This window comes from Thalassophryne amazonica, chromosome 11, assembly GCF_902500255.1.
Source record: "Thalassophryne amazonica chromosome 11, fThaAma1.1, whole genome shotgun sequence".
Lineage (NCBI taxonomy): Eukaryota > Metazoa > Chordata > Actinopteri > Batrachoidiformes > Batrachoididae > Thalassophryne > Thalassophryne amazonica.
Window position 1 is genome coordinate 53,202,570 of NC_047113.1, and position 26,348 is coordinate 53,228,917.

Below are 26,348 nucleotides of genomic sequence, written 5' to 3' on the forward strand. Positions count from 1 at the left end.
TATGCTTCTTTGCTTATTTCAAACCATTCAGAGATCTAGTTTGCACAAATAACAGCATGTTATTCCTTCTGAAAGGTTCCAGTAAGGTACAGAAAAAGTTAAAAAGCTCTACACAATCCTGGATCAGACTAATAGTGCATATCACAATCCCACAAAATATATGCAAGTTTATAATCAAACAATGAAACAAGCTCACATACAGAAAGGATGTAGACTCCTTTTTAATTTTTTTGTTGTTGTAGCTGTATGTTTGTCATTTATGTAGTTTTTATTTTTTAATACATGCATTATTCAAAATCTCATAATGGAAAAGTGAATTTTGGACACTTCTCTAAACTTACAAAAAATGTAACTGACATTGGCAAAAGTTCATATAATTCAGTTGCATCAGTTGCATGCTCTTTAGAAAACAATTTGATGTTTTGACATCTTGTTTCGTGGTCGTTATAATTCAAAATTCTGTTTTCGTGTAACATTCTGTCATACTGGGTCTTGAAATTGGAACAGTGAGTTTTAAATATTTCAGAATGTAGCTGCAAAATTTTTGAAAAGATGGAGTTTAAATAAATTGAATATTTGTGTGTGTGTATGTATATATATTTAAATGATTTAAGCCAGTGCATATTTATAAAGTTCCATCAATTAAGGAAATTCCACTAAAATTGATTTGTGTTGACCTCTTTTCAGCAACACAAGGTTCTTCTGAGGCTTAAAATAGTACCCATATATAAAGAGTGATTGCAAATTTGTAAATTGAGGAACTACTTCAGCGGTATGCAGATCAGGTTCGATGTTATTCAGCTGTAGATGTTGACTGACGGCTGTGCGGTTCACAGCTTCTTGCTGCAGTCGGGGCAGTAGACGTGATCTCCGTGGATGACAAAGCGCTTGTTGGCCAGTGAGAGGGAGCACCTCTTGCAGTTAAAGCAGTACTCGTGCCACGTGTAGCCCTCGTAGTTCACCACATTGGTGCCGTGGCCGAACCCTGCAGAACCACAAATGTATTTAACTGTAGGATGTCAAGATATTCCTGCAGTTTATGTATCCTGTCTTTGTCTAGTAACATTTTCACCCCCACCCCCCACCCCACCAAACTTCGCTAAGATATGTTCATGTCTTTTTGATAAATCCTGCATATATTCTGACAAACAACTGGACTGTTTAATTCACAATTGTGCAGCCTTGTACTTTGTGACATTTAACACATTTGGCTCAATTTTCAGGATAAATAATCTTGTCAAGGAAGAAAGTGTAAAATGGAGGACTTTAATATCAGATTTTGTAGCAAATAACTTAATCATCAGCTCAGTCTCTAAAAATGATAGCTCCTATGCATACGTGTCAATTACACAAGAAGGAATTCTTTTTTTTGTTTTTTTCTTTCTCATCATGTAGTTATACTATGTGTTTCAAACTACGATTGCACATCGGCCCTGACCTGTGATCGGGTTCTTGCAGCCATGACACTTCTTGGCTACATCAGTCTTGTAGCAGTCCACGCAGTACATATTGTTCTCAAACGAGGTGAAGCGAGTTTGTGCCAGGGCCTTGTTGCAGGTGTGGCACTTAAAGCACTCGGAGTGCCAGGGCTGGTCCTGGTAGCTGATCCCTCCAGAGGTGATGGGCTTAGAAAGAGAAGACATCTCATTCATCATGAGTTCGAACCCCACAGACCTAGTCATTATTAGCATCTATCTGAGTGGTGAACTGCAGTTTAATCTGTCTGATTGTCTGTGGTCTGTATTTACAGTAACTGCTGCATGGACTGCATTTACATATTTACAGTGCTTTTCCATCTGCATCAGACACTCAAAGCACTTTACAAATAATGTCTCAACGTCCACCATCAGTGGTCCTACCTGCTTGCAGCGGAAGCACTTCTTTGCAAACTTCTTGTCATGGCAGGCAGCACAGTAAATGTCGTCCCCTTTGGTCAGGAAGCTCTGGGTGCGGATCGGCTGCTTGCACTCAAAGCAGGTGAAGCATTCCTCGTGCCACACCTTATTCTTATACTCCACATTCTGGGTGCCTGAAGCAGAACAGCAATGAAAAGTGATGCTGCAGTGCAATGTCTCCAGAATAGAGCAAAACAATTTGTACTGAAGTACAACAAAGGATGGAACAAATAATGGGGTGTACAGCTGAGTTTTTAGGTTGACTGCCTGGTAATTTGGTGCATCATGGTGTAGAATTTAACAATGAAAAAGAGATCACACTTGTAAGTAAATTTTATTTATATAGCACTTTTCACAGACAAAAATCACAAAGTGCTTTACAATGGAAATATATCACAACTATATAAAACAGAATACAGCATAAAACAAATTAATTAAAAGCTTGTCTGAATAAAAATGTCTTCAGCTGCTTTTTAAAACAGTCAATGGAGTCTATACAGCGTAGGGACAAGGGAAGAGAATTTCACAGCCTTGGTGCCACTACCTGAAAGGCCCGATCCCCACGTGTTTTAAACCTCGTACATGGAACCAACAGCAACCTTTGACCTGACGATCTAAGCACTCAGGATGAAGAATAATGAAAATGAAATGAAACCTAAAATTTACTGGCAACCAATGAAGAGAAACCAAAACTGGAGTGATATGGGATTTTCTATTGGTGCCAGTTTAAAGCCTTGCCACAGCATTCTGTACAGACTGAAGGCAATCCAAAGCTGAAACTAATAAAAAGACCATTAACAATAATCCAAACGAGAAGAGATAAAAGCATGAATAATCATCTCAAGTTCAACCTTTGACACCAGTAATCTGAGTTTTGAAATATTCCATAAATGATAAAAACAATTTCAAACCAGCTGTTTTGGAATAATGCTCAAGGGACATTGAACTGTCAAAAATGACACCTAAATTTCTAAGGCTCGACTGAACAGAAGAACCTAAGAAATTGATATGCCGCCTAATTTCTGAAAACATGATCAGGAGCAATAATCAATGTTTCTGTTTTATCTGTATTTAACTGGAGGAAACTTGTTTAACAATTGCTTGATCTCTGTCAGGCAATTATTTAAACTAGACAATTTATAAAACTCAGAGGCTCTGAAAGCACAATATAACTGAATGTCATCAGCATAGAGATGATAAGAAATGTTATTGTAATGCCTTATAATTTGGCCAAGAGGGAATATATACAGTAAAAACAAATGGCCCCAGAACAGATCCCTGAGGTACCCCACAAGGCAATATTGTTGTTTCAGAGATCACTTAATTCATATAAACAGTAAATGATCTCTCAGATAACTATGACATAAACTATTTTAAAACAACGCCAGTAATCCCAAACAGATCCCTAAACCTGTTTATCATGATACCGTGATCAACAGTATCAAAAGCACATATTTTTATGCCATAAATTTAGGCTACTGTGCCTTGTTATGCCTCGCTCTTGGGTTTTTTGTTTTGTTTTGGAAAGGTGGTGGGTATTTGCTTAAAATGTGATCTAAACCTTTGGCCATATCGAAGGTTGATCATTACATAAAGTTGTAAAAGACATTTATTGGCTTGCTTGCACCTTCATTATACTTAATGCTGCAAAAACTCTTTTGCACTCTGTTGAAGGTTTGTGGTATTTAATGCCTTAATACTTACAACATATTGTGAATATTTGCACTAATTTTACTAATAATTATTACGTTAATATGGTGAGCAGCAGCTCCTTTCTTTTTAAACCTATGGTATGTAGGATTTATCGACATCTAGTGGTCGGGTTGCAGATTGCATTATGTTGTCAGCAGTTTGTTTCCCTTCATTTTATGGATTCTTTGGTCACAGGGATTCATGCTCCCTCTTCTTTTGTGATAAGAAATATATGTATGTATGATCCTCCAGTTCTAAAAAAAAAAAGAACGAGGGTTCACAAATTTGTTAAAACCTGCACTGTAACGGGGAGCATACACTGATTCCTTTTTTTTTTCCTTCAGTCTTCTGACCCTGCTACAAAATGTAAATGGCAGAGTATGTCTGTCTCCTTTGGGCTACTGTATCAGCATGGTGGTGCACCATGGTGGCCCTCATAAGGGCTCATTTTAAGCTTATGAATTCCTGCTAATAAAAGCCCCTAAATCCTACATACTGTAGCTTTAAAGTAACAGACACAAAGTATTTTTGCCAACAATGCACCACCTTAGTGTCTGTATTTTTCAGCAAGATAATGCAGGATGCAAAAGTGTATTATGACTGTTTTGAACTGTGATGCACATTTAGCAAATGCATGCTCCTGATTAAAAATATATTGGAATTGTTCATTGGAACCTTTATTTTTATTGTTAAATGGGAAAGTAGTATCACTGCAAACCCACCTGGCATGACCACCTTGTAGCAGCCCTGGCAACGGTTGCCATCCTCCCGTGAGCTGCACTTGCCGCACATTATCTTGCCATCATCTCTGGCGCAGAATGACTCACTTGCCAGCGGTTTATAACATTTGGCGCAGCGAAAGCATTCCTCATGCCAGTGACGGTTCTTGTGGTGCAGCTCCTGAATGCAGAGAGGAGGTGCAGCGTTATAAGAGGTAACCTCACAGTCCTGTTGCAGGTTGTTCATTCATCATGTGGGATGAGACTCAGGGATAAAATACACAACACGTGAGGCCGGCAAGAAGGGATGACTGGGGACTAGTAAAAATGCCACACTGTAAAGGATTTAAACCGAATTAATGGTGATGGTCTGGCTGTTTGACACATTTAGCTGACTGAATGGTGAGTGTTACTGAAGCCAATACCAAAGTCTCAGGTCTGATAAATGTGTTTTTTTTCCCCTGGGCTTTGGAAAGCCTAGGCATGTGCTCTGTAAAGCACAGTGAGTGTTTAATAATTCCAAAACAATAAGTGCTATTTGAGAATAAACTGATTAGATGTTGCTTCACTTATGTAATGTTCCATAGAGCTGCTGAATGCTACCACCTGCTGGAGGGATGATGGAAAGTAGGAGTAGGTGTAGATGATGCTACATGTAGCTTGTCTGCCACCTGCTGGACATGCCTACTTGTTGCAAGGAATAATCATTGGATGCATGATGGAAATTAGGAGCAGCAGGTGCCATTGAAGTTAGAATTTAGCTTGACGTGCTTAGTTTCTTTCACTTCAGCTAGAATTGCTTCTATATTCCAGCATGCATGTGATGATAAGTTAACATTATTCTACACAGCAAACATTTGTAAAACAGGAAGCTAAATGGGATAAGGAGTTGGGCTTCCAATTTGTAGACCTCGGTTTGATTCCTGGTCATGCTACTTGTCTTTTGCTTCAACACAGTCCACCTTACTACACTGGCTTAGGCTGTGGATGTAACCTGTGATGGACTAGTGTCCTGTCCAGGAGGAGCTGTAGACTCTCTTCTACATCACAGTGCAGAATCCATGGGGGAAAAAAAAACAGTAATGGGACTCAGAGTCTGTAAAGGACTTACAGGTGTCTTAAGCATGGACTCAAATAAATACCCTTCTAGTTATTATATTCCATGCATGAGCGCTCACAGCACAGGAATGTCCACCAGTATTGTGATTTTTACATTGTGATCATGTGGAGCAGACCTCAGGGGAGTGCTGTCACCAAAACATTTGGGATACTAATATGCAATGTAAACCTGAAAGTTGGATCATGAAAAGAAAAGCAGTGATACTGCAGTGTTAAAGTGTTTCCAGTATCAGCGTGTTCCTATGCTGTATTTCACCTTGGAATCGGCACCGATGGGACGTTTGCACTCGGCACAGGTGTTGGCACACAGTTTATTGAAGCACTTGGTGCACACGTGCTTGTCGTCCTTCTGCACATACTTCTTCCCGTGCAGGTTTTCATGGCAATAGTAGCAGTTGAAGCGGTCGGTCATGGTGGAGGTAAGGTAACTCCTAGGACCTGTGGGGGAGAAAATATATATTCATCAAGAGTTATATTTTCCACTAAACACCAGACAGTCTGTGTTGTGTTTGCTGACATCTGGAGCTAAATGATCCCATTAAGCAGCACAATCTGATTTATTAAGTTCAATAGCAGTATAGACTACAAATGTCTTTACCGTTGGGTTTGAGCAGAAGGCTCTTATGGTGCACTTAGCAGCCAAATCTGAATGTGATTCTCCAGATTCTGCAATAGGCAGAGGATATTTTTGATTTCAAGGCTGAATTTTAACTGCAGCATTCCAGCTGAATGAGGCAAGTTCTGTATGTGAGGGACGAAAACAGTCCAGATTGTCTGGATGGCTTGCAGACGCTTTATCTCCCCTGGTAAGCCGAGGTCGTATTTTTAGACCATCACCCCACACAGCCTGCACGCATGCTTCCTCTTGTATTTGCACTTAATGCAGGTCATTTTATTGGTTGCCACTGTAAACATCGTAAACTAAGTTGCCTCGCTTATTCTTTCATCAACATTCCTGCATCCCCATCGTGGGCCGTGCCCAATGGAACACAACCAAGTAGTTTCCTGGAATGGCCAAGTGTAAGGTCAAGTGTCACAGGCAGGTCTAGGGTGGGGATTGATGGGGCTGGAGTGTCATGATAACGCCATTGGAAGCTGACATTGAAAATCCATTGTTTTTGAACCTCCGTTTGACGGAAACTCACAAAAGGTGCCAGAATGTTACATTTCCCCAGAAGATCACTGACCATAGATAACCTACACGTGATAAGTGGACCAGGCTAATCCCTGAAAGACCCAAAGTGACTTTGACTTTACAGACCCTAATACTTGTCTATGTTAAGGTTTGTCAAATGATGTTTGGCTGCCATGAGCTTTAACGCAATGTTGTGTGGAAAAACTGTATGGCAAGGTGTCCTTCATGAGTCTGCCTCTGTTTTTCATATTCTCTGATCCGGTGCTATAGCGCCCCATCTGTACAGTATTGTCTGTGATCAACTAAGCTGATTCACACGACTCACAAAATGCAACATTTATACATTATTTTGTAAACTACCAGGATTAAAAATGGACTAAAGAGAATAAAGAGAATAGCACCACCTAAAGTGCATCCTTTCTCCAGACTGATATTTGTTACCACAGTGTTTTATTTTCCTGTAGGTGTTTCATGTTTGCACATCCTGTAGCTCCTGTTAGAAATGTGAATTTAGTTTAGTTCTATTTATTGCTTTTCCATAGATTAAAAAAAAACAAACAAAAAATCCAGATTTGGCAGAATTCCAGATGTGAAACATAAATCTTTACAAATAGCTTGTACACGTACAGACCATGCACCTGTTGTTTGCGATTGCTCCAGTTTTTGTTCAGTGTCAACACAGCAGATCCAGCACATATCTGCATTGGTATTTAGCACAGGGTTTATGCCGGATGCCCTTCCTGACACAAAGCTTTTACTCAGAGAAACACACACACACAGCATCAGGTCTTCCATCCAAGTACTAAAGTGGGCCCACGCTGCTTAGGTTCTGAGATCTGATTGGATCAGGCTTACACAGGACAGACTGCACCGTTTAAATATTGGAATTCATAACTTGATATGGAGGAAGATTCCTGAATTATACATCAGGTGGCAGAGCTCAGCAAGTGATGTCTTCATTTTCATGTGGACTCTGGGACAATGTTCCAAACTTGAGTTTTGTTGAAATGTCTGAAGCAGTGTTTTTAGTTTGCGATCATCAATTTGCAGTACAGATTAAAAGTTTCGCAACATCACCAGCCACATGTTCTATTCATTCTTGAAGTACGGTTTCATTTACCCCTTCTATTGTATACATTGTCCCATACCTGTCCAAATAGAAGGCATTGTGTTTCACATCGCAGTTACTAACAGATATTTAACCAGTCACTAACCATCCAGCAGGTGGCAGACATGGTTATTTGATATTACATAGGAAAAATGCAGTTGCTTTTGACAGTGATCTGGTGCACCAAAATTCATCACAAATTAATAATTTCATCCTCATCATCTACAGAAGCTATCCAGCTATTTTTCTATTTTTCATACATTTTTACCAGCTCAAGGATTACCCGATGCTGTTATCTTGGCAACTTGCTTTTGACTACTGGCAAGCTGTACTAAAGAAAATAACCTAATAATAGTGTTTTCTTTAAAATGGTCCACCAGTGCTCAAACAATGTCAAGTACAAATAGCAGTAAGTTCCAAAGCTGGAACCTGCCAAAAAAAACTTTTATTTTTAATATTTAATGTTTGAATTAACTGACGTATGTAGTGAACACTTGAAATTGATATTAAAATGCTCATTTGCGCATTTAATATAAATGGTGATCCACCAAGTAAAACGTTTCTGGTGCCACCTCTGTTGAGTTTGGCTGTCTCTCTTGGGATGGTCAGCTAAGCAGTGTGTCAGGTTTTCCTAACGTGATTTATTCATTTATTTAAAATCTTAATCAGATTTTCACAAGAGCAATGCGGGAAACAATGGATGGAATGTCGTTTTCTTCTGGCAACCATAGGAACTACAAAAATATTTATGAAAGTGGGTTGGAGCTATTAAAGCAGGATGTGGTAAACAGTTGATGTGACAGAAACGAGCCTGTTGGAATGCGTAATGTGCCCCTGGTGTACGCGTGTGGACGGCTGGGAGCATATTTGGATCACAGCTGAGCATCTGCAGCCCTGTTGCCGGAATAAAGGTCGAGCTGAGAACTGAACCCACCCAGTCACCTCCTGGTAGCACTCAATGGCACCGAACCAGGTCAAACCTACCCGATCCACCGATCTTATCAAATCACAATGCTGGCGCCTCATCACTGAGTTTATTCTAGACGTTGGCTATTTAAAGCGCATTGACCTTCCAGAGGGGACAAACGGAGAAGGATGCAGAGTGATGACTACTGGGACTGCACAACTATTGTGGGTTCAGCTGAGTTGTGTCCAGTCCTTGAGCTTAATCTTTTGTCACACACCGCGTGACAGATGCTTCCTGCCAATCAGGAACGGTATAACCCATCAGCTGTGGTGGGAGCTGACCTCTGTGGCCCCGTTACAGAGGGGTCCTCTTTAGAAGATAAAGGTCAGAATGAGGTTGATTTTAAACAGTGACTCAAAGATAGAAAGGCAATATGTTCCCTGTAGTAACCCAGAAAAAGTAGGGCGCGGTTCTCCATCTTTTGCATTCTGATGTTAGTTATATCCCGGTTGTTATTGTAATGCTGTCCCTTACAAAGTCAAACTATTTCTCAGATTAAATTTATTCAAAATCACAGTGAAAAACAGGCCCGGATTCTGAGGAATTTCTCTCTCGCAGGAGATCCATGCGTTCAGAACCCCGAACAAAATACTGAAACAGTTTTTATAAAACACAATATGGGCGTGACAAAAGGTGGACCTTATTTTTGCAAATCCTTACTTGTCTCCCGTGGGCATAGAGGGATGTCTGGACCCCTGCCCAAACCTGTGCGATGACGGGACATATTGAAACTTATGTTGTAACTTGAATCTCTCTGTTCTAAGTGGTAAAAATGGTTCAAACCAGTTCCACATGCATGTTTAAGCACATAGCAAACTAAAACTATAACCATTTAAGTAATTATGTAATAGCCAAACAAATAGCAAAGAAAACAAAATAATATATAAACACACAGATATATCTAATACTGAGAAACCAGCATTTCTTGAGAATATGTGAAGTTTTGATGTTGAGAAATCGTCCCTCATAAGCTTTATTCAGTTATGATACACCAAACTAAAAAGTTAGCTTCAACAACTGCTAATCTGCTAACTGAAAGTTAGCTGAAAAGCGAATCAGCTAATGAAAAATATAACTGTCCTAATTAGCTGTTAGCTGAATTGTGTACACAACTGTCTTGATTTGGCTATTCAGCTAACAGCTGAATACATTAATAAAAGTGGCCTTTAAAAAAAAAAAAAAAAAAAAAAAAAAAAAACTTAAAAATTTGTTTCCCAACATGTTAGAGTTACGGTCCACCATAACTGCACAATTTAATTACTGCAAATAAGGTGACAAGTACTCAAATAGAATTTTTTTTTTTAAAGGCCACTTTTATTAATGTATTAATTTACTGTGCTGCAGCTCCTTTTGGATAATCACATGATGGATGATCACATGATGCAGAGGCTTTGTGATGCACTGACACCCCTCACCCACGTGTCATCTGCACTGCAAGTCAAACAAAGCGAAGCCTAATGTTTCTATGACATGCCAATAAATCCACATGAATTTCAGTCTACAATATGATGATGTTTAGCGCAGTCTGCACACTTGGAAAATCTTGGGAGATTTTGTGCTCCCAAAACTTCTTCCGGATTCCCAGCTTTGCCGTTAATGTTATTTTAAAAGGGGTTTGGGTCAAGTTAGGTAAGATTTGTTTTCATTCATCTGAAATGCATAAAATGTCCAAAAACTGTGCACGTCTATGCTAAGCTGTTTCCACTTCAGGTTTCTATGTTTTCTAGTACCAGGATGTAGCACTGCCCCCAGTGGTGAAGCAAGAACTGTCAAGGCAAACAGCAACACAGCGTCAGCGTGCAGCAACAAGTAAGTAAAAATTTGCCTACATACAAATCTAAGTGAATTAAGTGAAGTACGTTCCCTCAGGGAAAATGAAGCAATTGTTTCTGATGAATATTAGTGTCTCACAACTGTATAGGAAGATGAGAAAGATTTGACTGGTACTGTCCTGCAAAGGCATTGGCATTGGCATTGTGAAACACCTCTGTCCAGTAACCTCATGACTCTTGAAGCTCCTCCCAGGCATCTGTCGCTTTCATAGGCTGAGGACCCATTAATGCCACTGTTAAGATAAGTGAATATCTCTACAAGTTTGACAAGTTCACCACATACATATGTACTTCTGATGGCTGAGTCCAGGAGTAATTGAAAGACTGGATCTTAGTCTTGATCCAGGACAACCACAAACCCAGACACTCCAGTTCCTCACTCAGCTTCTCCAGTGCTGCAATCAGGGTGTCCACTGATTCCATAAAGTTTGTCTGCTAAGTCAAGGTCACTAAATCTTTCCTCGCCAACAAAAACACCCAAGCCACTGGTTTCCGCAACCCTACCCAATATGCATGCACTGAACAGAGTAGGAGCCAGAATCAATCCCTGATGAACACCAGTCCTCAATCGGATAAATTTAGAGACTTTGTTCCTGCTCCTTCTGTGTGTAAGCTATGATTTCCAACAACTTCTTAGGGATCCCACAGATTTTCCAGTTGTCCCGCTGAGTAGCAAAGTCAACCAAATAAAATTCATTGCAAAAATTAACATAGGTTGAAAAGGAACATGTTTGATATTCACGCTTGCATTCACTGAGTATTGGCATGTATGCAGTTGATGTTTGTCTTGTCATGATCTCTGATTTTTATCATTGTGAAACAGTGCTTCCATTATTTGTCTTGCAAGACTTTTACAAAAAACATTACTTTGAATATTCATAAATTTAGGGACTGATATTTTAAGCTAGAGATGTGATGATGTCATTTTTTAAGTCACCGTAGAATCCTTGGGTATAAGTAGATCCCACTTTGTGCCACATATTTGTGAGAGATAAATACTTGTAGAAATGCAATGTAAAACCTAGATTTTTTTTTTTCTTTTTCCATGGTCAGATATGTACATTGATTTCCAAACTGAGACAGGTGGTATGCCCTGTACAAGATGGGAGTCGACCAATTGGAGGGAATTTAATTGCAAAAAAATGCAATGAATCTGAATCACACTGGATAAACAGCAGTGCTGTTCGATGCCATTAACCTATCACAAGTCAGATTAGTGTGATTTATTCACACAGAAAAGCAACAAGTGAAGTAAAAGACGGACAGCTTGACTTTTTGACAAGCTTGCACTACTGTAAATAAAAACCAAAATGTTGGTAAAAAAGTGTAAATAAAAACAGTGTAAATGGTGGGTGAGCGTTGTTATTCAGTCATCTCAAACTTATTTGTACTCCTTATTTTAAAATTATGTACTAAGAAACATTTGCCTGCTGATCATATTGACTATGTGTAATATGAAAGCAGTGTGTATTGTGTAGATGGACGCTGTGTCTGTTTTAGTATAGTCCGTCCTCCACATCACCTGGACGAGGTTTCATTCTCTTTGAAATTAGGTATTTATATACAGTTGGTATTTAAAATGCCATTGATCTATATCTTAGATGTATTAAAATATAGTTTTCACAGTTAGTTTGTTTCTGTATAATGTGTTATTTCATCCCATTTTTTAAGTAAATGCAACTTTAAATTGGTATTCCTTTGGAATTTTCCTGTAATAAATCAACACTGTAGTTCAGTTTGCAGTCGGGTAACATTACTGTAATTTTAACTGTAATTCTATTGTAGTTTCAGTTACACTCTAAGAAATTAAATGCTATATTTATTTAATCATACTGTATGTCAACTGGTTTCACACAACTTGGTTATTTTAATGGGAAAAGCAAGGTGAAAAACGATCACACAAGTTGTTACAATTAATTGCATTGTTATCTTTTCCATATAAACAATCAGCTTTTGTGGAACCAGATGGCATAAGTAGAATAAGCTGTTTTGAGTATACAATGGCCCTCAATACCTTTACCATAATTGTTTGGGTTTTTAACAACATTGTTACTGGCTTTATAATATAGTTTCAATAATAAATCTTTGAAAACACATTTTTACACAACTATAACAGCAAAACAATTTTAAATTACCAGCATTAATGAACGTCAAAATTGCTAATTAATTGTGCAGCGTAATTGTTTGATAAAACCTTGTTATCGGTTCACTTTTGACATTACTGCATTAATACAAAAATGTGAAATAGAATAAAATCTTCATTACAAAATTTAAAATGACCAAAGTGTGCATAAATAAACATAGCAAAGCATAGTCCAGTGTATAACATATATAAAAATATTTTTTTATGCTGATTATGACTTTAGTCCAGACACTGACTTTAAACCAGTATTCAACACAACTTTACATTTTGTACATGTTTACAGAGAAACACATCAACTTAAATCACGTTCAGCACTGAGACAGACTTTTTCTACCTGAGAGTTTGTAGAAAGACATGTTTAATTCCAGGCAGGAGGGAAAGCAGATGGCAGAAAAGAAGGATGAGGAGGAGGAGACGTTAACAGCGTCCACAGCTGGGTCAAACCTGTGCACCGTTCACCTTAAGTAATCGAGTCTGTATATACCCCTCTGTAACCCACACACACCCGCAAACCCACAGCCAAATCCAACCTGCGTCCCTCAATTCCTTTTTAGGGGATGCATTAGAGAACAGAGGGGATGAGAGAGAGGGACAGAATAAGTGATGGAGATTACATTCCACTGGCGTAACATCAGGAGGTAAAACTGAAGCCTTTGAACGGGGGCCCTGCAGGGATAGTGGATACTCCCACTGCCCCACTGCAAACTGATTTGTTGTTCACAACACATACAGATGACATGTAAGATCACTTAACATCATAATGCCAAGGGATGACTCACTGCAAGTTAATATTACGAAGCACAGTGGTGTTGTTTAAGTGTCATTTTACAAATTGTGACTGTGAGTGCATGTCAGTGTCCATGCAAGACACCGTATTATCCTGGAAACTATGCTGGAAAGTGAGCCGAGCCAGATTTTAAAAAGCCTTTAGTTTGAAAAGTTGTTTTTTGGGGTGGGAGGGTGGAAAGAAAAAGACACATCATCAGATGTGAATTATTTTATCTCTTATCTTGGTGATTTGTATCCCAAAAGAGAGTATTTCCTGTAAGATTCCCACGAAATGCCGAGCACATTCCTGACACATAACCAAAAGGCAGCTGTTGCAAAAAAATCACTCAACACTGAAAATGTTTTCCATACCCAAAGAAAAATCTGCTTCTACCGTATTTAGTTAACTGATTATGTATATACCACTTACTCCAATCAAGGGTCAATCCCAGCCATCACAGGGCAAGAGGAGGGGTACACCCTGGACTGGAAGTGATCCCAGGACCTTCTTGCTGTGATGGAACAGTACTAACCACTAATCCACCACACCACCATATTATAGATCGATGTATAATTTCTAAACATCAGTGAGTTTGAATAGTGACATTGTGATTTTAAGATGAGAATAAAACATACATTTTTTTCATGAATGTATGTGATTGTTATGGTGTAAATCCCTATTAATCATGATCAGCACCACTCATTTAAATTGATACTTTTTCACAATTTGCTTATATTTGAATTAGAAACACTTGCACTAAGTTATCTAAGAAATAACTGTAATGTAAAATCTAATAGGTGATAAATGAGTAATTGTAGAAAGAACACTTTATGTTTTCTTCTCATTTTCAATCATATTCTTTAGTATTTTCAATTATTTGATTAATGCTGTGGTCATTAGGGATTGCCAATATTCAAATTTAATTTGCTCTGTTAAAATACTGGCAGGTGGAAGCTGCAAATACTGTGTTGTCAAAAGAGAAGATGAATACAAACACATATGCAATGCTGCAGTGTTAAACTCTCTAAATTCATGAATAAGCACCTAAGAAAAATAAATTATTTGATATCAAACATGTGTAGCAGGCTAATTTCTGAGCCTAATGCATGCTAACTAGCTAAACTAGCATGTAAGGCTATTACAGCAAAATGGCCACACTCTCACGGGCGCCACTATCTTAGCTTATGACAAGCTAAAAGTGGAAGCTCTCGTTATGGTCGAACAACTATCCAGTTTCTGGACATTCTGTGTTAGTACCCGCGGCCGACGTGCTTGATGAATTCTGGCGCAAAAAGTAATTCCCAGATAATTGTGATATATTCCTGTGAGATGAGTATAGATCATCTAAATTAATTCTAAAATTTATGAGTAATAAAATTATAAAGATAACTGAAGGTTTTAGAGTGGCAGTACAAAATATTTTAAAAACATAAAATTTATGAGCAACTTCACCTGTTATCGCTCAAGCACACTGTAAACTTTGACACGATGGAGTTTGATGCAGAGGAATTGGAATGGTTTGATGACCATTTAAAGTTGGCGGTTAAAGACTTGGGTGTTAACTTTGTGTTAAAGTCAGAACAAGAAGCTGCACTGAAAGAGATCTATCTGGGAAGAGACACATTCTGTGTGTTGTCGCTCCAACGAGAGCGGCACGCTGAGCAGAGTGGCGAAAGTAGTCTGGCGAGCTCAATTTGTGGGCGAGCTATCCCACAATGCTAAAATAGCAGAGCTATCGGTCCAATGAGAGCGGCACTCTGAGCAGGGTGCAAAATGGCTATGGTAGCTAGCTAGCACAATGGCTAACTAGATTATAAATGAACAGTTTCATGAATGGAGTATGTAGTATTCAGGGTTTAAACAACTGAGTGGAAATCATAGTAATCTGTTTTTAGTCCAGTTTATACTTTTACAGGGTGTAATTTTGTCAACTCAAATGGCATCTCATGGCAAGCTTATATCCCGCTGCAATTCTAGATATATTTTTTTTTTTTTTACTTCTGCTTTGTTAACATTTCTCTTCTTGCTTATTAACCTGCAGCAGCTGCTGGAAAAGAACATGAAAGCATAGAATGTATTTTTTTAAAGAGCATTTGAAGTTGACCACAGGGTAGAAAACTGGCATGGATCGATGAAAATACAGACATATTGAAACATTACTAGAGGAGACCATGAGGCTGATTGCTACAGAAAAAAATTAAGTTTGCATCGTTGTGTTGAGGGTATTTGCTTATAATTAATGATTTGATTTCAGTCCATTACTGTAAATGGAACCTTGTCTGCTAGCCAGTTAGATTAGCTGCACAAAGACTAATTAATGATCAGGAAGGAACTATGACGCCTACAAAAACCGCTTCAATCTCATTAGGAAATTAGTTCTTCCTCCTCTATTGCTTTGATTTTATCTCATTATTTGAATTAATGTTTATTTCTCCCCAATACCATCACTTGCACTGTGTAACTGTGCGTTTTGTGTAAATACTGATTTTCTATATAACTACAGTCACCATTTTTTCCATGTAGCTAAAGGTGTTGAAGGTCGAGGCCTTTGGAACATTTTGGTGGGGCTGTAGTATGCACAAAGGGGAACACACTGTACTTATAAGTAATACAGCTCCAAACTGAGTTTACATGTAGCCAGTGATGCCGGTAACGCGTTACTCTAATCTGACCACTTTTTTTAGTAACGAGTAATCTAACGCGTTAATCTTTCCAAATCAGTAATCAGATTAAAGTTACTTCTCCATGTCACTGTGCGTTACTATTATTTTTCATTGTGGGTCGATAACAGCATTAAACTTGGTCTGTGGGCAGGAGGTCGGGGTTCGACTGAACTGCTCACTTTCAGCGAGCTGTGAGCTTTTAATCCGCGGTTTTTTGCAACTGCTCGACTCGTCCTCACCTCTTAAAGCGCGGTGATCAGCACACCTGCACTGAACTTTACAAAGACATTTTTATACTTTTTTTCCTCCTTTATTTAGAATTCTGAGCTGAGCCGCTCCGTATCTGGTCGTTAAAAACAGCTGATCCTCCGCGACGCGTCAACAACTAACACTATTTTCCACTCAAATGCACCTAAACTCTCTTTCTGAGGACCACATGATGTGAAAACGCAATAAAACTTTCTTACCTGTAAATCTGGTCATGTTTTCTGCATAAATAAATGTTACCCATTCTTTGTGCTCAAACGCCAAAGCAGGGGCGAATCCAGATGGAATGGGGGCGTGGGGCAAGGATGTGCCCCCCCACAACACCCCTAGATTAAAGGTGCAATTTTGAAGCCGTTTTTTACTACAACTAATATTGCTTAAAATAATAATAATTTCGACAAGTAAAATGTTTAGAGAGAATTTAAATGTTAGAAAAATGTTAGAATTTAATAGTTACCTTTATAAACAATGTAGGCTCGAAATTGCAAGTTTTACTGTTACAGTGCTGTCAACAGTTAAATATGAGGTCAAGAAAGAGGTCTTTATTTTACTTTTTATAAAACAAGTATTTATTTTCATTGAAGTCAAGAAAGGGTGACTATAAAGTGAGTTTTGGCAAAACAGGTATCATTGTCATGTTGAGGTGGCAGAGGGTTGTTGTCGGCAGCTGGGAAAAGTAACTAAAAAAGTAACTAGTAATCTAACTTAGTTACTTTTACAATTGAGTAATCAGTAAAGTAACTAAGTTACTTTTACAATTGAGTAATCAGTAAAGTAACTAAGTTACTTTTTCAAAGTAACTGTGGCAACACTGCATGTAGCGCCACAAACATGGCATACTACCGACTTCTTCTGAAACGTCTCTGTTCTCTCACAACGTCCTGGATCAATAGAGCCTGAAATGTGGAGGTTTTAAGCTTGAAACAGGCTGATGACGCTGCCTGAGAGTGCAGCGCGACGTCTTGCACCGTGAAAAGTCCTTAAAGCGACAGAATCACCTCAAAATCTCTCATCAGCTGTTAAAATTTTCACTGAAAACCATCTTAATTTTTCGAACCGTGTCCACTTCGATGTGTCTCACAGGTTTAGAAAATATTTTGATCAAACAAAGCGCCAGTCTCTCAGCAACTTCTCAGACAAAGGAATTCCGACGAGGGGCTGGACAACTCCTCCCACAAGGAGTGCTCACAGGCGACTGACGTCACCGACAGGCATGGAAAAACTCACGCATGCGCACAAGGGTTCAAGCATGTCTGACGTAAAAACATATGAATGAAATCCATATAGTTTTTGAAAAAAATAAAAAGGACCTATACTTTACGGACAGCCCTCGTACACTTTGGAGCTCTGTGGACCCAGCACTTATCAGTACTTCCAGCTAGCATAAAATCAAGAATGTTTAAGATGGAGTAACTAGAGTAATGTAAAATCAGACAAAATCAATATTCCATTCAAGGGATTGTGTCATCTGGATTAACTGGTCCAATCAACGATTGTGCGCAGAATTCAAACTTGTCATGGTGTCTTGGCATCTTCTTTTTCTTGCACAGTGACTCAGTAAAAGGCATCTTTAACCAGCTTAATGTCTTACAGACATAAAGACATGGATGACCTCTAATTTCCTGCTTTTAAATTCAGATAAAACTGAAGTTATTGCACTTGGCCCCACAAATCTTAGAAACATGGTGTCTAACCAGATCCTTACTCTGGATGGCATTACCCTGACCTCTAGTAATACTGTGAGAAATCTTGGAGTCATTTTTGATCAGGATATGTCCTTCAATGCGCATATTAAGCAAATATGTATGACTGCTTTTTTACATTTGCGCAATATCTCTAAAATTAGAAAGGTCTTGTCTCAGAGTGATGCTGAAAAACAAATTCATGCATTTATTTCTTCTAGGCTGGACTATTGTAATTCATTATTATCAGGTTGTCCTAAAAGTTCCCTGAAAAGCCTTCAGTTAATTCAAAATGCTGCAGCTAGAGTACTGACGGGGACTAGAAGGAGAGAGCATATCTCACCCATATTGGCCTCTCTTCATTGGCTTCCTGTTAATTCTAGAATAGAATTTAAAATTCTTCTTCTTACTTATAAGGTTTTGAATAATCAGGTCCCATCTTATCTTAGGGACCTCTTAGTACCATATCACCCCAATAGAGCGCTTCGCTCTCAGACTGCAGGCTTACTTGTAGTTCCTAGGGTTTGTAAGAGTAGAATGGGAGGCAGAGCCTTCAGCTTTCAGGCTCCTCTCCTCTGGAACCAGCTCCCAATTCAGATCAGGGAGACAGACACCCTCTCTACTTTTAAGATTAGGCTTAAAACTTTCCTTTTTGCTAAAGCTTATAGTTAGGGCTGGATCAGGTGACCCTGAACCATCCCTTAGTTATGCTGCTATAGACTTAGACTGCTGGGGGGTTTCCCATGATGCACTAAGTGTTTCTTTCTCTTTTTGCTCTGTATGCACCACTCTGCATTTAATCATTGGTGATTGATCTCTGCTGTCTTCCACAGCATGTGTTTTTCCTGATTCTCTCCCCTCAGCCCCAACCAGTCCCAGCAGAAGACTGCCCCTCCCTGAGCCTGGTTCTGCTGGAGGTTTCTTCCTGTTAAAAGGGAGTTTTTCCTTCCCATTGTCGCCAAGTGCTTGCTCATAGGGGGTCGTTTTGACCGTTGGGGTTTTTCTGTGATTATTGTATGGCTTTTGCCTTACAATATAAAGCGCCTTGGGGCAACTGTTGTGATTTGGCGCTATATAAATAAAATTGATTAGATTTCATTTGATTTAAAATGTCTTAAACACAAATAGAAATATATGGTGATATACATCTGATGCACACAGTTTAAATATTTGTGGGGACTAAACACACAGGGGAAAAAAAACAGAAAATTTGGTTTATAGTTCCTAAATGGATAAGATTTAAACCATCCACTTTACTTCTTGACATCATAAAAACTAAATCTTTTGTGTCTGACGCATCGTCTCTCAACAGCATCTCATTTAGCCTCCTAATATGGTTAGTGGGCTAACGGGGCATTGAGTCACTGAGACATATTAAATCTGTCAGGGCAACAGTGACTCACAGCACTCACTCATAACAAGCACACACACAGTGCTCTGTTACACTGATCCCAGCTCAGCAATCAGATGTCAAGATGTATAGTAGCTACAAGACACAGATGCTCTGTGGTCAGATATGTGTGGACAAAAGGTCACGATGGGAGCTCTGTCAACACAGTACCTTCTGCATGCACTGGACACGCTGGTAACTAGCAAACACTTCAACCCTTGCTGGTTTCAAATGACTCAACCCCCTCAATTCAAAACAAGTCATGGCCGTCCACTTCTGCACAGACTCGCATTTTGAGTGGTAATCACAATAATTCTCATCATAGTTCTGTCTACGTCTGTCCGTCTGTGTGTCAGATTGTTCTCCTACTGCTCCCAAATCCTTTTGTCCAATTTCCCCCAAACTTGTGGTTGAAGGTCCACCTTGGAATTGTCCCAAAAGGGTTAGTTTCAGCCCAGGTTAAGGTCACTTGGGTCAAAGCTCAAAATTAGATTTTAACTCTGATGTCCACCAAACTTGGTAAACACATGTATATGCGTTGGTTCTAGCAACGCTCGGAAAAGATGAAATGTATCAAAGATCAATCATTGAGGTCAGAGTCATTGGGGTTGAAGGCCAAAATTTATGGTCTCACTCCAGTTTCCACCACACTTGATACATATATGTATGTGGGATATGGAGTTGCATAGACAAGATCAATTTTAACAAATGTCAAGGTCAAGGTGATTGAGGCTGAAAGTTGAGAGTTAAATTTTTCACTCAGACACCAAACCTGGTACACATATGGAGGGAGGGGTTCTTGAATTACACAGAAAGGACAAGTTTGGCAAAGGTCAATCATTGGATATGAGGTCATGTGTACCTGTCTGTTTGTTGGCCTACATCTCCCAGGTCCTTTTGTTGGTTTCTACAAAACTTGGCATGCCAATGAAGGCTAACCCCAAAACTGTCCTCAGTTTATTTTGGCAAAGGTCAAGGCCAAGGAATTTGATTTTCAACCTTATTTGGACCAAATGTGGGACATGCTTAGATGGATTCCAGAACTGTCTTGGCAAGGTCAGCCAGAGATTAGTCATTTGGGTGAAGGTCAACGTCAAATGTCAGATTGCCACAGCCTTTACTGGCTTCATGCCCACAGCTACTATGAGCTTGTATCGTCAAAATATCATCAATCACTAACAAGACAAACACATAAAGTTGATCAGCCACAGCATGAAGGTTTGCGAAAAAGTCAAGGAAGCTAGGCTTAGAAAAGAGGCGATGATCTGTGAGCAGCAATATAGTTTCATGTCAAGAGAGAGCACCACAGATGCAATGTTTGCACTGACAGTGTTGATGGAGAAGTAGACAAAGCTAAGAGTTGCATTGTATGATTGTGGATTTAGAGATAGCCTATGACAAGGTGCCAAGAGGAGAGCTGTGGTAGTCAGGGGTGGGACGAAGTCACTATCAAGTCTTTCTCAAGTTATCAATCTGCAAGTCCCAAGTAAAGTCTCAAGTCAGCTTGCAAACAATTGGTGGTCATTATGATTTGAGACTTGACTTGGGACTTGCTGATTCATGACTTGAGAGTGACTTGATGGTGACTTTGTCCCACCTCTGGTTTAAGTAAGTCTGGAGTGGCAGAGAAGAATGTGAGAGTGGTGCAGGATATGCAGGATAGGTACAAGTACAGTTTGACAGCACTGAGAATGAGATCCATCCAAGGTGGACGCAGGATTACGTCAAGAATCAGATCTGAGCCCTTTCTTGTTTACAACGATGTTGGACAGGTTAATGGAAGAGATCAGACAGGATTCTGTGATGACTTGCAGATGACATTGTGATCTGTAGTGAGAGTAGAAAGCAGGTTGAGACAAGCCTGGAGAGGTGGAGATATGCTCTGGAGAGAACTAGAATGAAAGTCAGTTGAATTAAGACTGAGTACATGTATGAATGAGAGGGAGCCCAGTGGAATAGTGCAGGTGCAAGAAGTAGAGGTGGTGAAGCTCAATGAGTTTAAATATTTGAGGTCAACTTTCCAAACTAATGGGTGTGTGGAAGATAGGTGAAGAGGAGAGTGCAGGCAGGGTGGAGTGGGTGGAGAAATGTGGCAGTGAAACCAGCTATGTTGTACGGCTTGGAGACGGTGGTGCGAACAAAGCAACAGGTGGCAGAGCTGAAGATACTGCAATTTTCGTTGGGAGTAACGAGGATGGACAGGACATATCAGAGGGACAGCACAGTTTGGATGATTTGGAGCCAAGGTCAGAGAGGTATGATTGAGATGGTTTGGGCATATGCATGAGAGGCTCCCAGGGTATATAGGGAGAAGGATGCTGACGATGGAGCCACCAGGCAGGAGTTGAGGAGGGAGGCCAAAGAGGAGGATTTGGACGTACTGAGGGAGGACATGCAGGTGGTTGGTGTGACAGAGGAACATGCAGAGGACAGCGTGAGATGAAGAGTGAGAAGAAGAACGGGCTCATCTTTCACCCAATGCAAAGCAGCACACAGTGCAAGGCAAGTGTAACTATGTACAAACAATGTAGCTGTAATTTTCATGACCTCTGTCATCTGTATGCTTGTCTTCTTTTGTTCACAAAATGATTGCTGGTGGAACAGTGGTGGAAGACCTTCCATGTCACGAAAATTTGAATCATTTCATGACGGGAGCACGAAAAAAACTCGTGAGACTGGATTGTTATGAAAGAAGAGCTGAAACTAAAGCGTAGGTCTGTGCCTGAATAAACTGCTGGCACCAGTCATTTTAATGTGGCAGATGCTCAGCTGGTCTGATGGAGACCAGAGCTCACACACTGAGTATAACATGTCCACTCAACACTGCTATAAATTATACACAACACACGAGGGTTTACACCACCAAATAATCTCCAAATGTGATGTTGGATGTCTACACACTGATGTGCATCATAAATCTAAGACTCTTTTATTAAAAGTGGTGCATGAAATGTACTTTTGGATCCTATTTTTAATTTAGGTTGCCTAGCGTTTTATGGGTTTTGAGGAGCGGTGAAGTCATTCTAGAGCCACAAGGAGGTCCAGTGGGCCAGGGGAAGGACTGTAATCTCCAGGTCTCTTTAATGACATCATGCATTTGCTTTGGCAACTTGCCAAACCAGAAGGGTGGAGACGTTAGCTGATGGATGTGTTTTCAAGCCAATATGTGGCCAGTTCTATTCTCCACACAGTCAGCAAGTCCAGCACCGAGCTGATGGAATCAAACAATGTCCTGCTGTGAGATGCAGCATTTTTATCAGACTGCATTATGAATTTTACATTTTCACAGTATATTGTAATCTTTTAAAATGGCAACAGGGTGAAAAAACTTGTAGGTTAACTGAACATCATTATTTTTAACCATTTTCTTGATAATCTACTAACCTGAAATCCATTAAGTATGATTTTGTGCCCGTTTACTTTAAGTACTGTAAACGTTCCGTCAATTATGATCACTTTTGTTGCATTTTTAATCATCTGTTGGTTTTTAGTCCAGTGATCTTACAGGACATAAACATAAGTGATACAGACGAATGTTAGATCAGACACTATTGCAAACTATTTCATTAGAGATGGAATAAAATATTAATTTACAGACTATATCAAGAAAAAATACATTTACTCTATAGGTGAGTGACAAACTCTGGACAGATCATTAGTCAATTAATGGCCACATAAGTCATAAAACTGGATTTGGGGTCAGCAGTGTTGTCGGCGAGGAAAGGTTTCCTAACCTTGCCTTCACAGATGATACTGTGCTCTTTGAGGAATTGCAGTACATTAGAACCCAAGTGATGGATAAGATCATCTTGGTTTGTGGTTGTTCTGGACCAAGGTCCACACTTTCAATGACTTTCTGGAATTGGCTGTCAGACGTCTGTCTGCATGTGGTGAACGTGTTGAACTCACAGAGATATTCACTCTGCAGTGACATTCATGTCACTGGATCCTCCAGCCTTTGACGTTAAGAAACACCTGAGAAGAGCTTGTCAAGAGATCACTGAACAGAGGCATTTGGCAAGGCCAATATCTTTGTAAAAGAATGAAAATCCAAGTCTTTAGCATCCTGGTGCTTCCTGTCTTACTGTGTGGTTGTGAGACGTGGATGCTAACCGGTGACCTTAGGAGACAACTAGGTGTCTTTGGTACTAGGGCTCTTTGGAGGATCTGTGGGTGCCACAGAAATGACTTTGTGTCAAACAAGACTTAGGTGAGAAGTGAAGTATCTATCGATCACTTGTATCATGAGGAAACATCGGGCATCTTTTCTGGGCATGATCCAACACACAGGAACCTCATTGGTACGACCCCAGCGGCTGTAAATGTCCAAAGGGACACCCGTGTTTCACCTGGCTGTGACAGATACAGTACATGGTGACTTTTGAGAGGTGGTGACTTTTGAGAGGTGGCGATGGAACTTAGCAACTAATTTTACAGACATAGGGTTGCGAATTGTTGGGCTCTGCATCCAGCATTTCAGCAACTGTTTGGTTGTTTTCCTTTATATTTGGTATTATGTTTGTACTTATCCCTGCTGTCAGTTTCATCACAATATAACTATCATGAATGTGGCCATGCTGCCAGTTCGTGGATATAAAATGTTTAAATTTCTTACAGAAATTTTCATATGAATATTTACTGCCCCCTGCTGATTGTATGAAGACCATAACATTTGAGGTTGTTTGAGGTGCCCAATGGTGGATATGAATGGGATCTGACTGAGTTTGCGGTATTGAGGTGGGAGGTGACAGTCTAGTGGTTAAGCGGTGGGTTTAAGACCAGAGGATCCTCAGTTCAAACCCACGCCAGACCAGAAAATCACGAGGGAGCAAAGTCTATAATTCCATAGATGCTCCTGATGTGCAGTTGAGCACCTTGCATGGCAAAATGTTGACATGGGTGAATGTGAGGCATCATTGTAAAGTGCTTTGAGCTTCTCATTCTGATGGGAAAGCACTAAAAATGCAGTCCATTCATTGTAAAACGACACAAACCCACATCTAAGACAACATAAACAGCTTTGCTGTTGATTAAACTCAGTGTGCTTCAAGCTTAATGTGCAAAAAAAGACACTTCATAATACAAAGAGGCTGCAAAAATAATGAAAATCTTCTGAAGCTCAAATAACTTTCATAAAAGAATGCTAAGCATTAAAGACTAAAAAATATCTTGTGTGGCTGTGCGTCCTGTTTAAAAACTAAATTAATTTGGGTGACTTATTACATTTTTTAATATGTTCATTAATTATTGTTTGTTGTCTTTGTAGAAGCACTTGGCTGTAAACCTACAATGTATTCGGGTTTTTATTATTTATCTGAAAAGTTCTGTTACTTCTTGAATATAATTCTCACAGATTGAATATGAACCATTTGGATTAATACATTTGCTCTTTCTCGGCTTAATGAAGAAAATATCACAAGCCACATTTATACAGAAACGCTACACCAACCATTCTTAAATTTAAGAATGCTGTAGCACACTTTGAAATCTGAGAATCTTCTGCCTCCCATCCCAACCTTTATTCACAGTTTGGTTTGATGCATGAGACTAAGAAGATGTAGTTCCAAACTAGGTCATAGAAATGAAAAATAACAAGTAAATCCTGTGAATTTGTTTCATTACTTCTGATTATATTTTTTTTTAAATAATTCTGCACACTTTTAAACATTTTAAACATAACTGAACGTTGTTTATTTTTGATGACCTCTCACAGCACGTCTGTGCAACCCACCTGGTGACCGCGGCCCACCCTTTGGGAATCACCACAGCACTGTGCTGTGCATGTATTATTTAATGTTCTTTTTTTTTTAATTAACGACAGGTGAGTTAATATAAAGAGTGAAGCAGACACTTTTATATTAATCAAACATGATATTTAACATTTTTAAATAACTGCTTTTATATTAAAATGTGCAGTTAATGGAATAATTAAATATAAGGTAGTATTTTATTGTCGCGTATTATTTCCACTTCTGCAAGCATTTTGATGAAAACTTTTGAGCACACATTTAAAAAATACTTTAAATTCAGCACAGCGGAAATTAGCGCAGCGCAACAGTGCGCAAAAACACACCTTAACTAAAGAAATACGAGGAAGCCTCTGCGCGACATTTACTAACTCACATTAAGTTGAAATAACGCCTTTTCTATGAATGGATGAGCACTGTGTTACACATGATGAAGTGATGAGCAGTTTATACTCACCTCTCCAGTGCGTAAAGGACGAGCGTCAGTGGATCCGGATCAGTGCGTCCGGACGTTTTGGTCACGACGCAAAAGCTGCGGAGGCGAAGCTGCGCTTTTATTAAGAGGGAGTCCAGTGAGAGGAGAGAAAAAAAAAAACAAAAAAAAAAACAGAAAAGACAAAAGCCTACAGGGCAGGATCCAAAGCAGCTCCTAAACAATGACCTCAACCAGGAATTTTCAGACTCTCTTACTAAACTTCTCACAGCGCTGCACTCCTCAAATATTAAAGTCTTTTCAGCATCAGCAACATTTGGTGCAGATTTAACAGCTTTTATTTGCCAAATTCCTGAAAGTAATTTTCAAGAAAAGATTATAGTGTGAGCAAGCTGACGGGCTTTTTTGTCGGGTTTCGTGTTGACTTCACTCACATCCTTCTTTGGTAATGAGCGCAGGAATTACGTGGAGATGAGCTCATTCTCAACCCAAAGTAAATACACGCAGCAGCTCTCGTTCCATTACAGCCAGAAAGGACGTCGTGAAGGTGATCAGATCTCTGCTTTTTAATTCACATTTGTAAATCTGTCTAACGGCAGATTTAAAGTGGTCAAAAACACTACAAATCCCTTTTGCAGTTAAATATGGGTTCAAGTCTGTGCAGAAGCTGCAGCATTAAGGAAATTTTAGGCCTGAAGCGACTCTTAGAAGCAGCACATATATGGATGAGAATGGTGTCTTAGGATAGCCCGTTCTGGGCTCTTGTGGTTTTTCTCACGTCTGTATC

At 39.4% G+C, this 26,348-nt stretch overlaps 1 protein-coding gene across 2 annotated transcripts; it reads right to left on the minus strand.

The window, feature by feature from the left end:
• Positions 1-13: 13 nt before the first annotated feature.
• Positions 14-25,728, minus strand: fhl1a (four and a half LIM domains 1a). 2 transcript variants are annotated; one of them, XM_034181706.1, is made up of 6 exons: positions 25,586-25,728; positions 5,682-5,863; positions 4,310-4,487; positions 1,860-2,029; positions 1,439-1,625; positions 14-985 (listed from the first exon to the last, which is right to left on the minus strand). In XM_034181706.1, exons 2-6 carry the CDS (start codon positions 5,835-5,837, stop codon positions 831-833), a joined length of 846 nt encoding a protein of 281 aa, XP_034037597.1. In that variant the 5' UTR covers positions 5,838-5,863; positions 25,586-25,728; the 3' UTR covers positions 14-830. The 2 variants fall into 2 exon arrangements, with proteins under 2 accessions (XP_034037597.1, XP_034037596.1); XM_034181705.1 differs by lacking the exon at positions 25,586-25,728 and adding an exon at positions 12,945-13,098.
• Between the last annotated feature and the right edge of the window lie 620 nt (positions 25,729-26,348).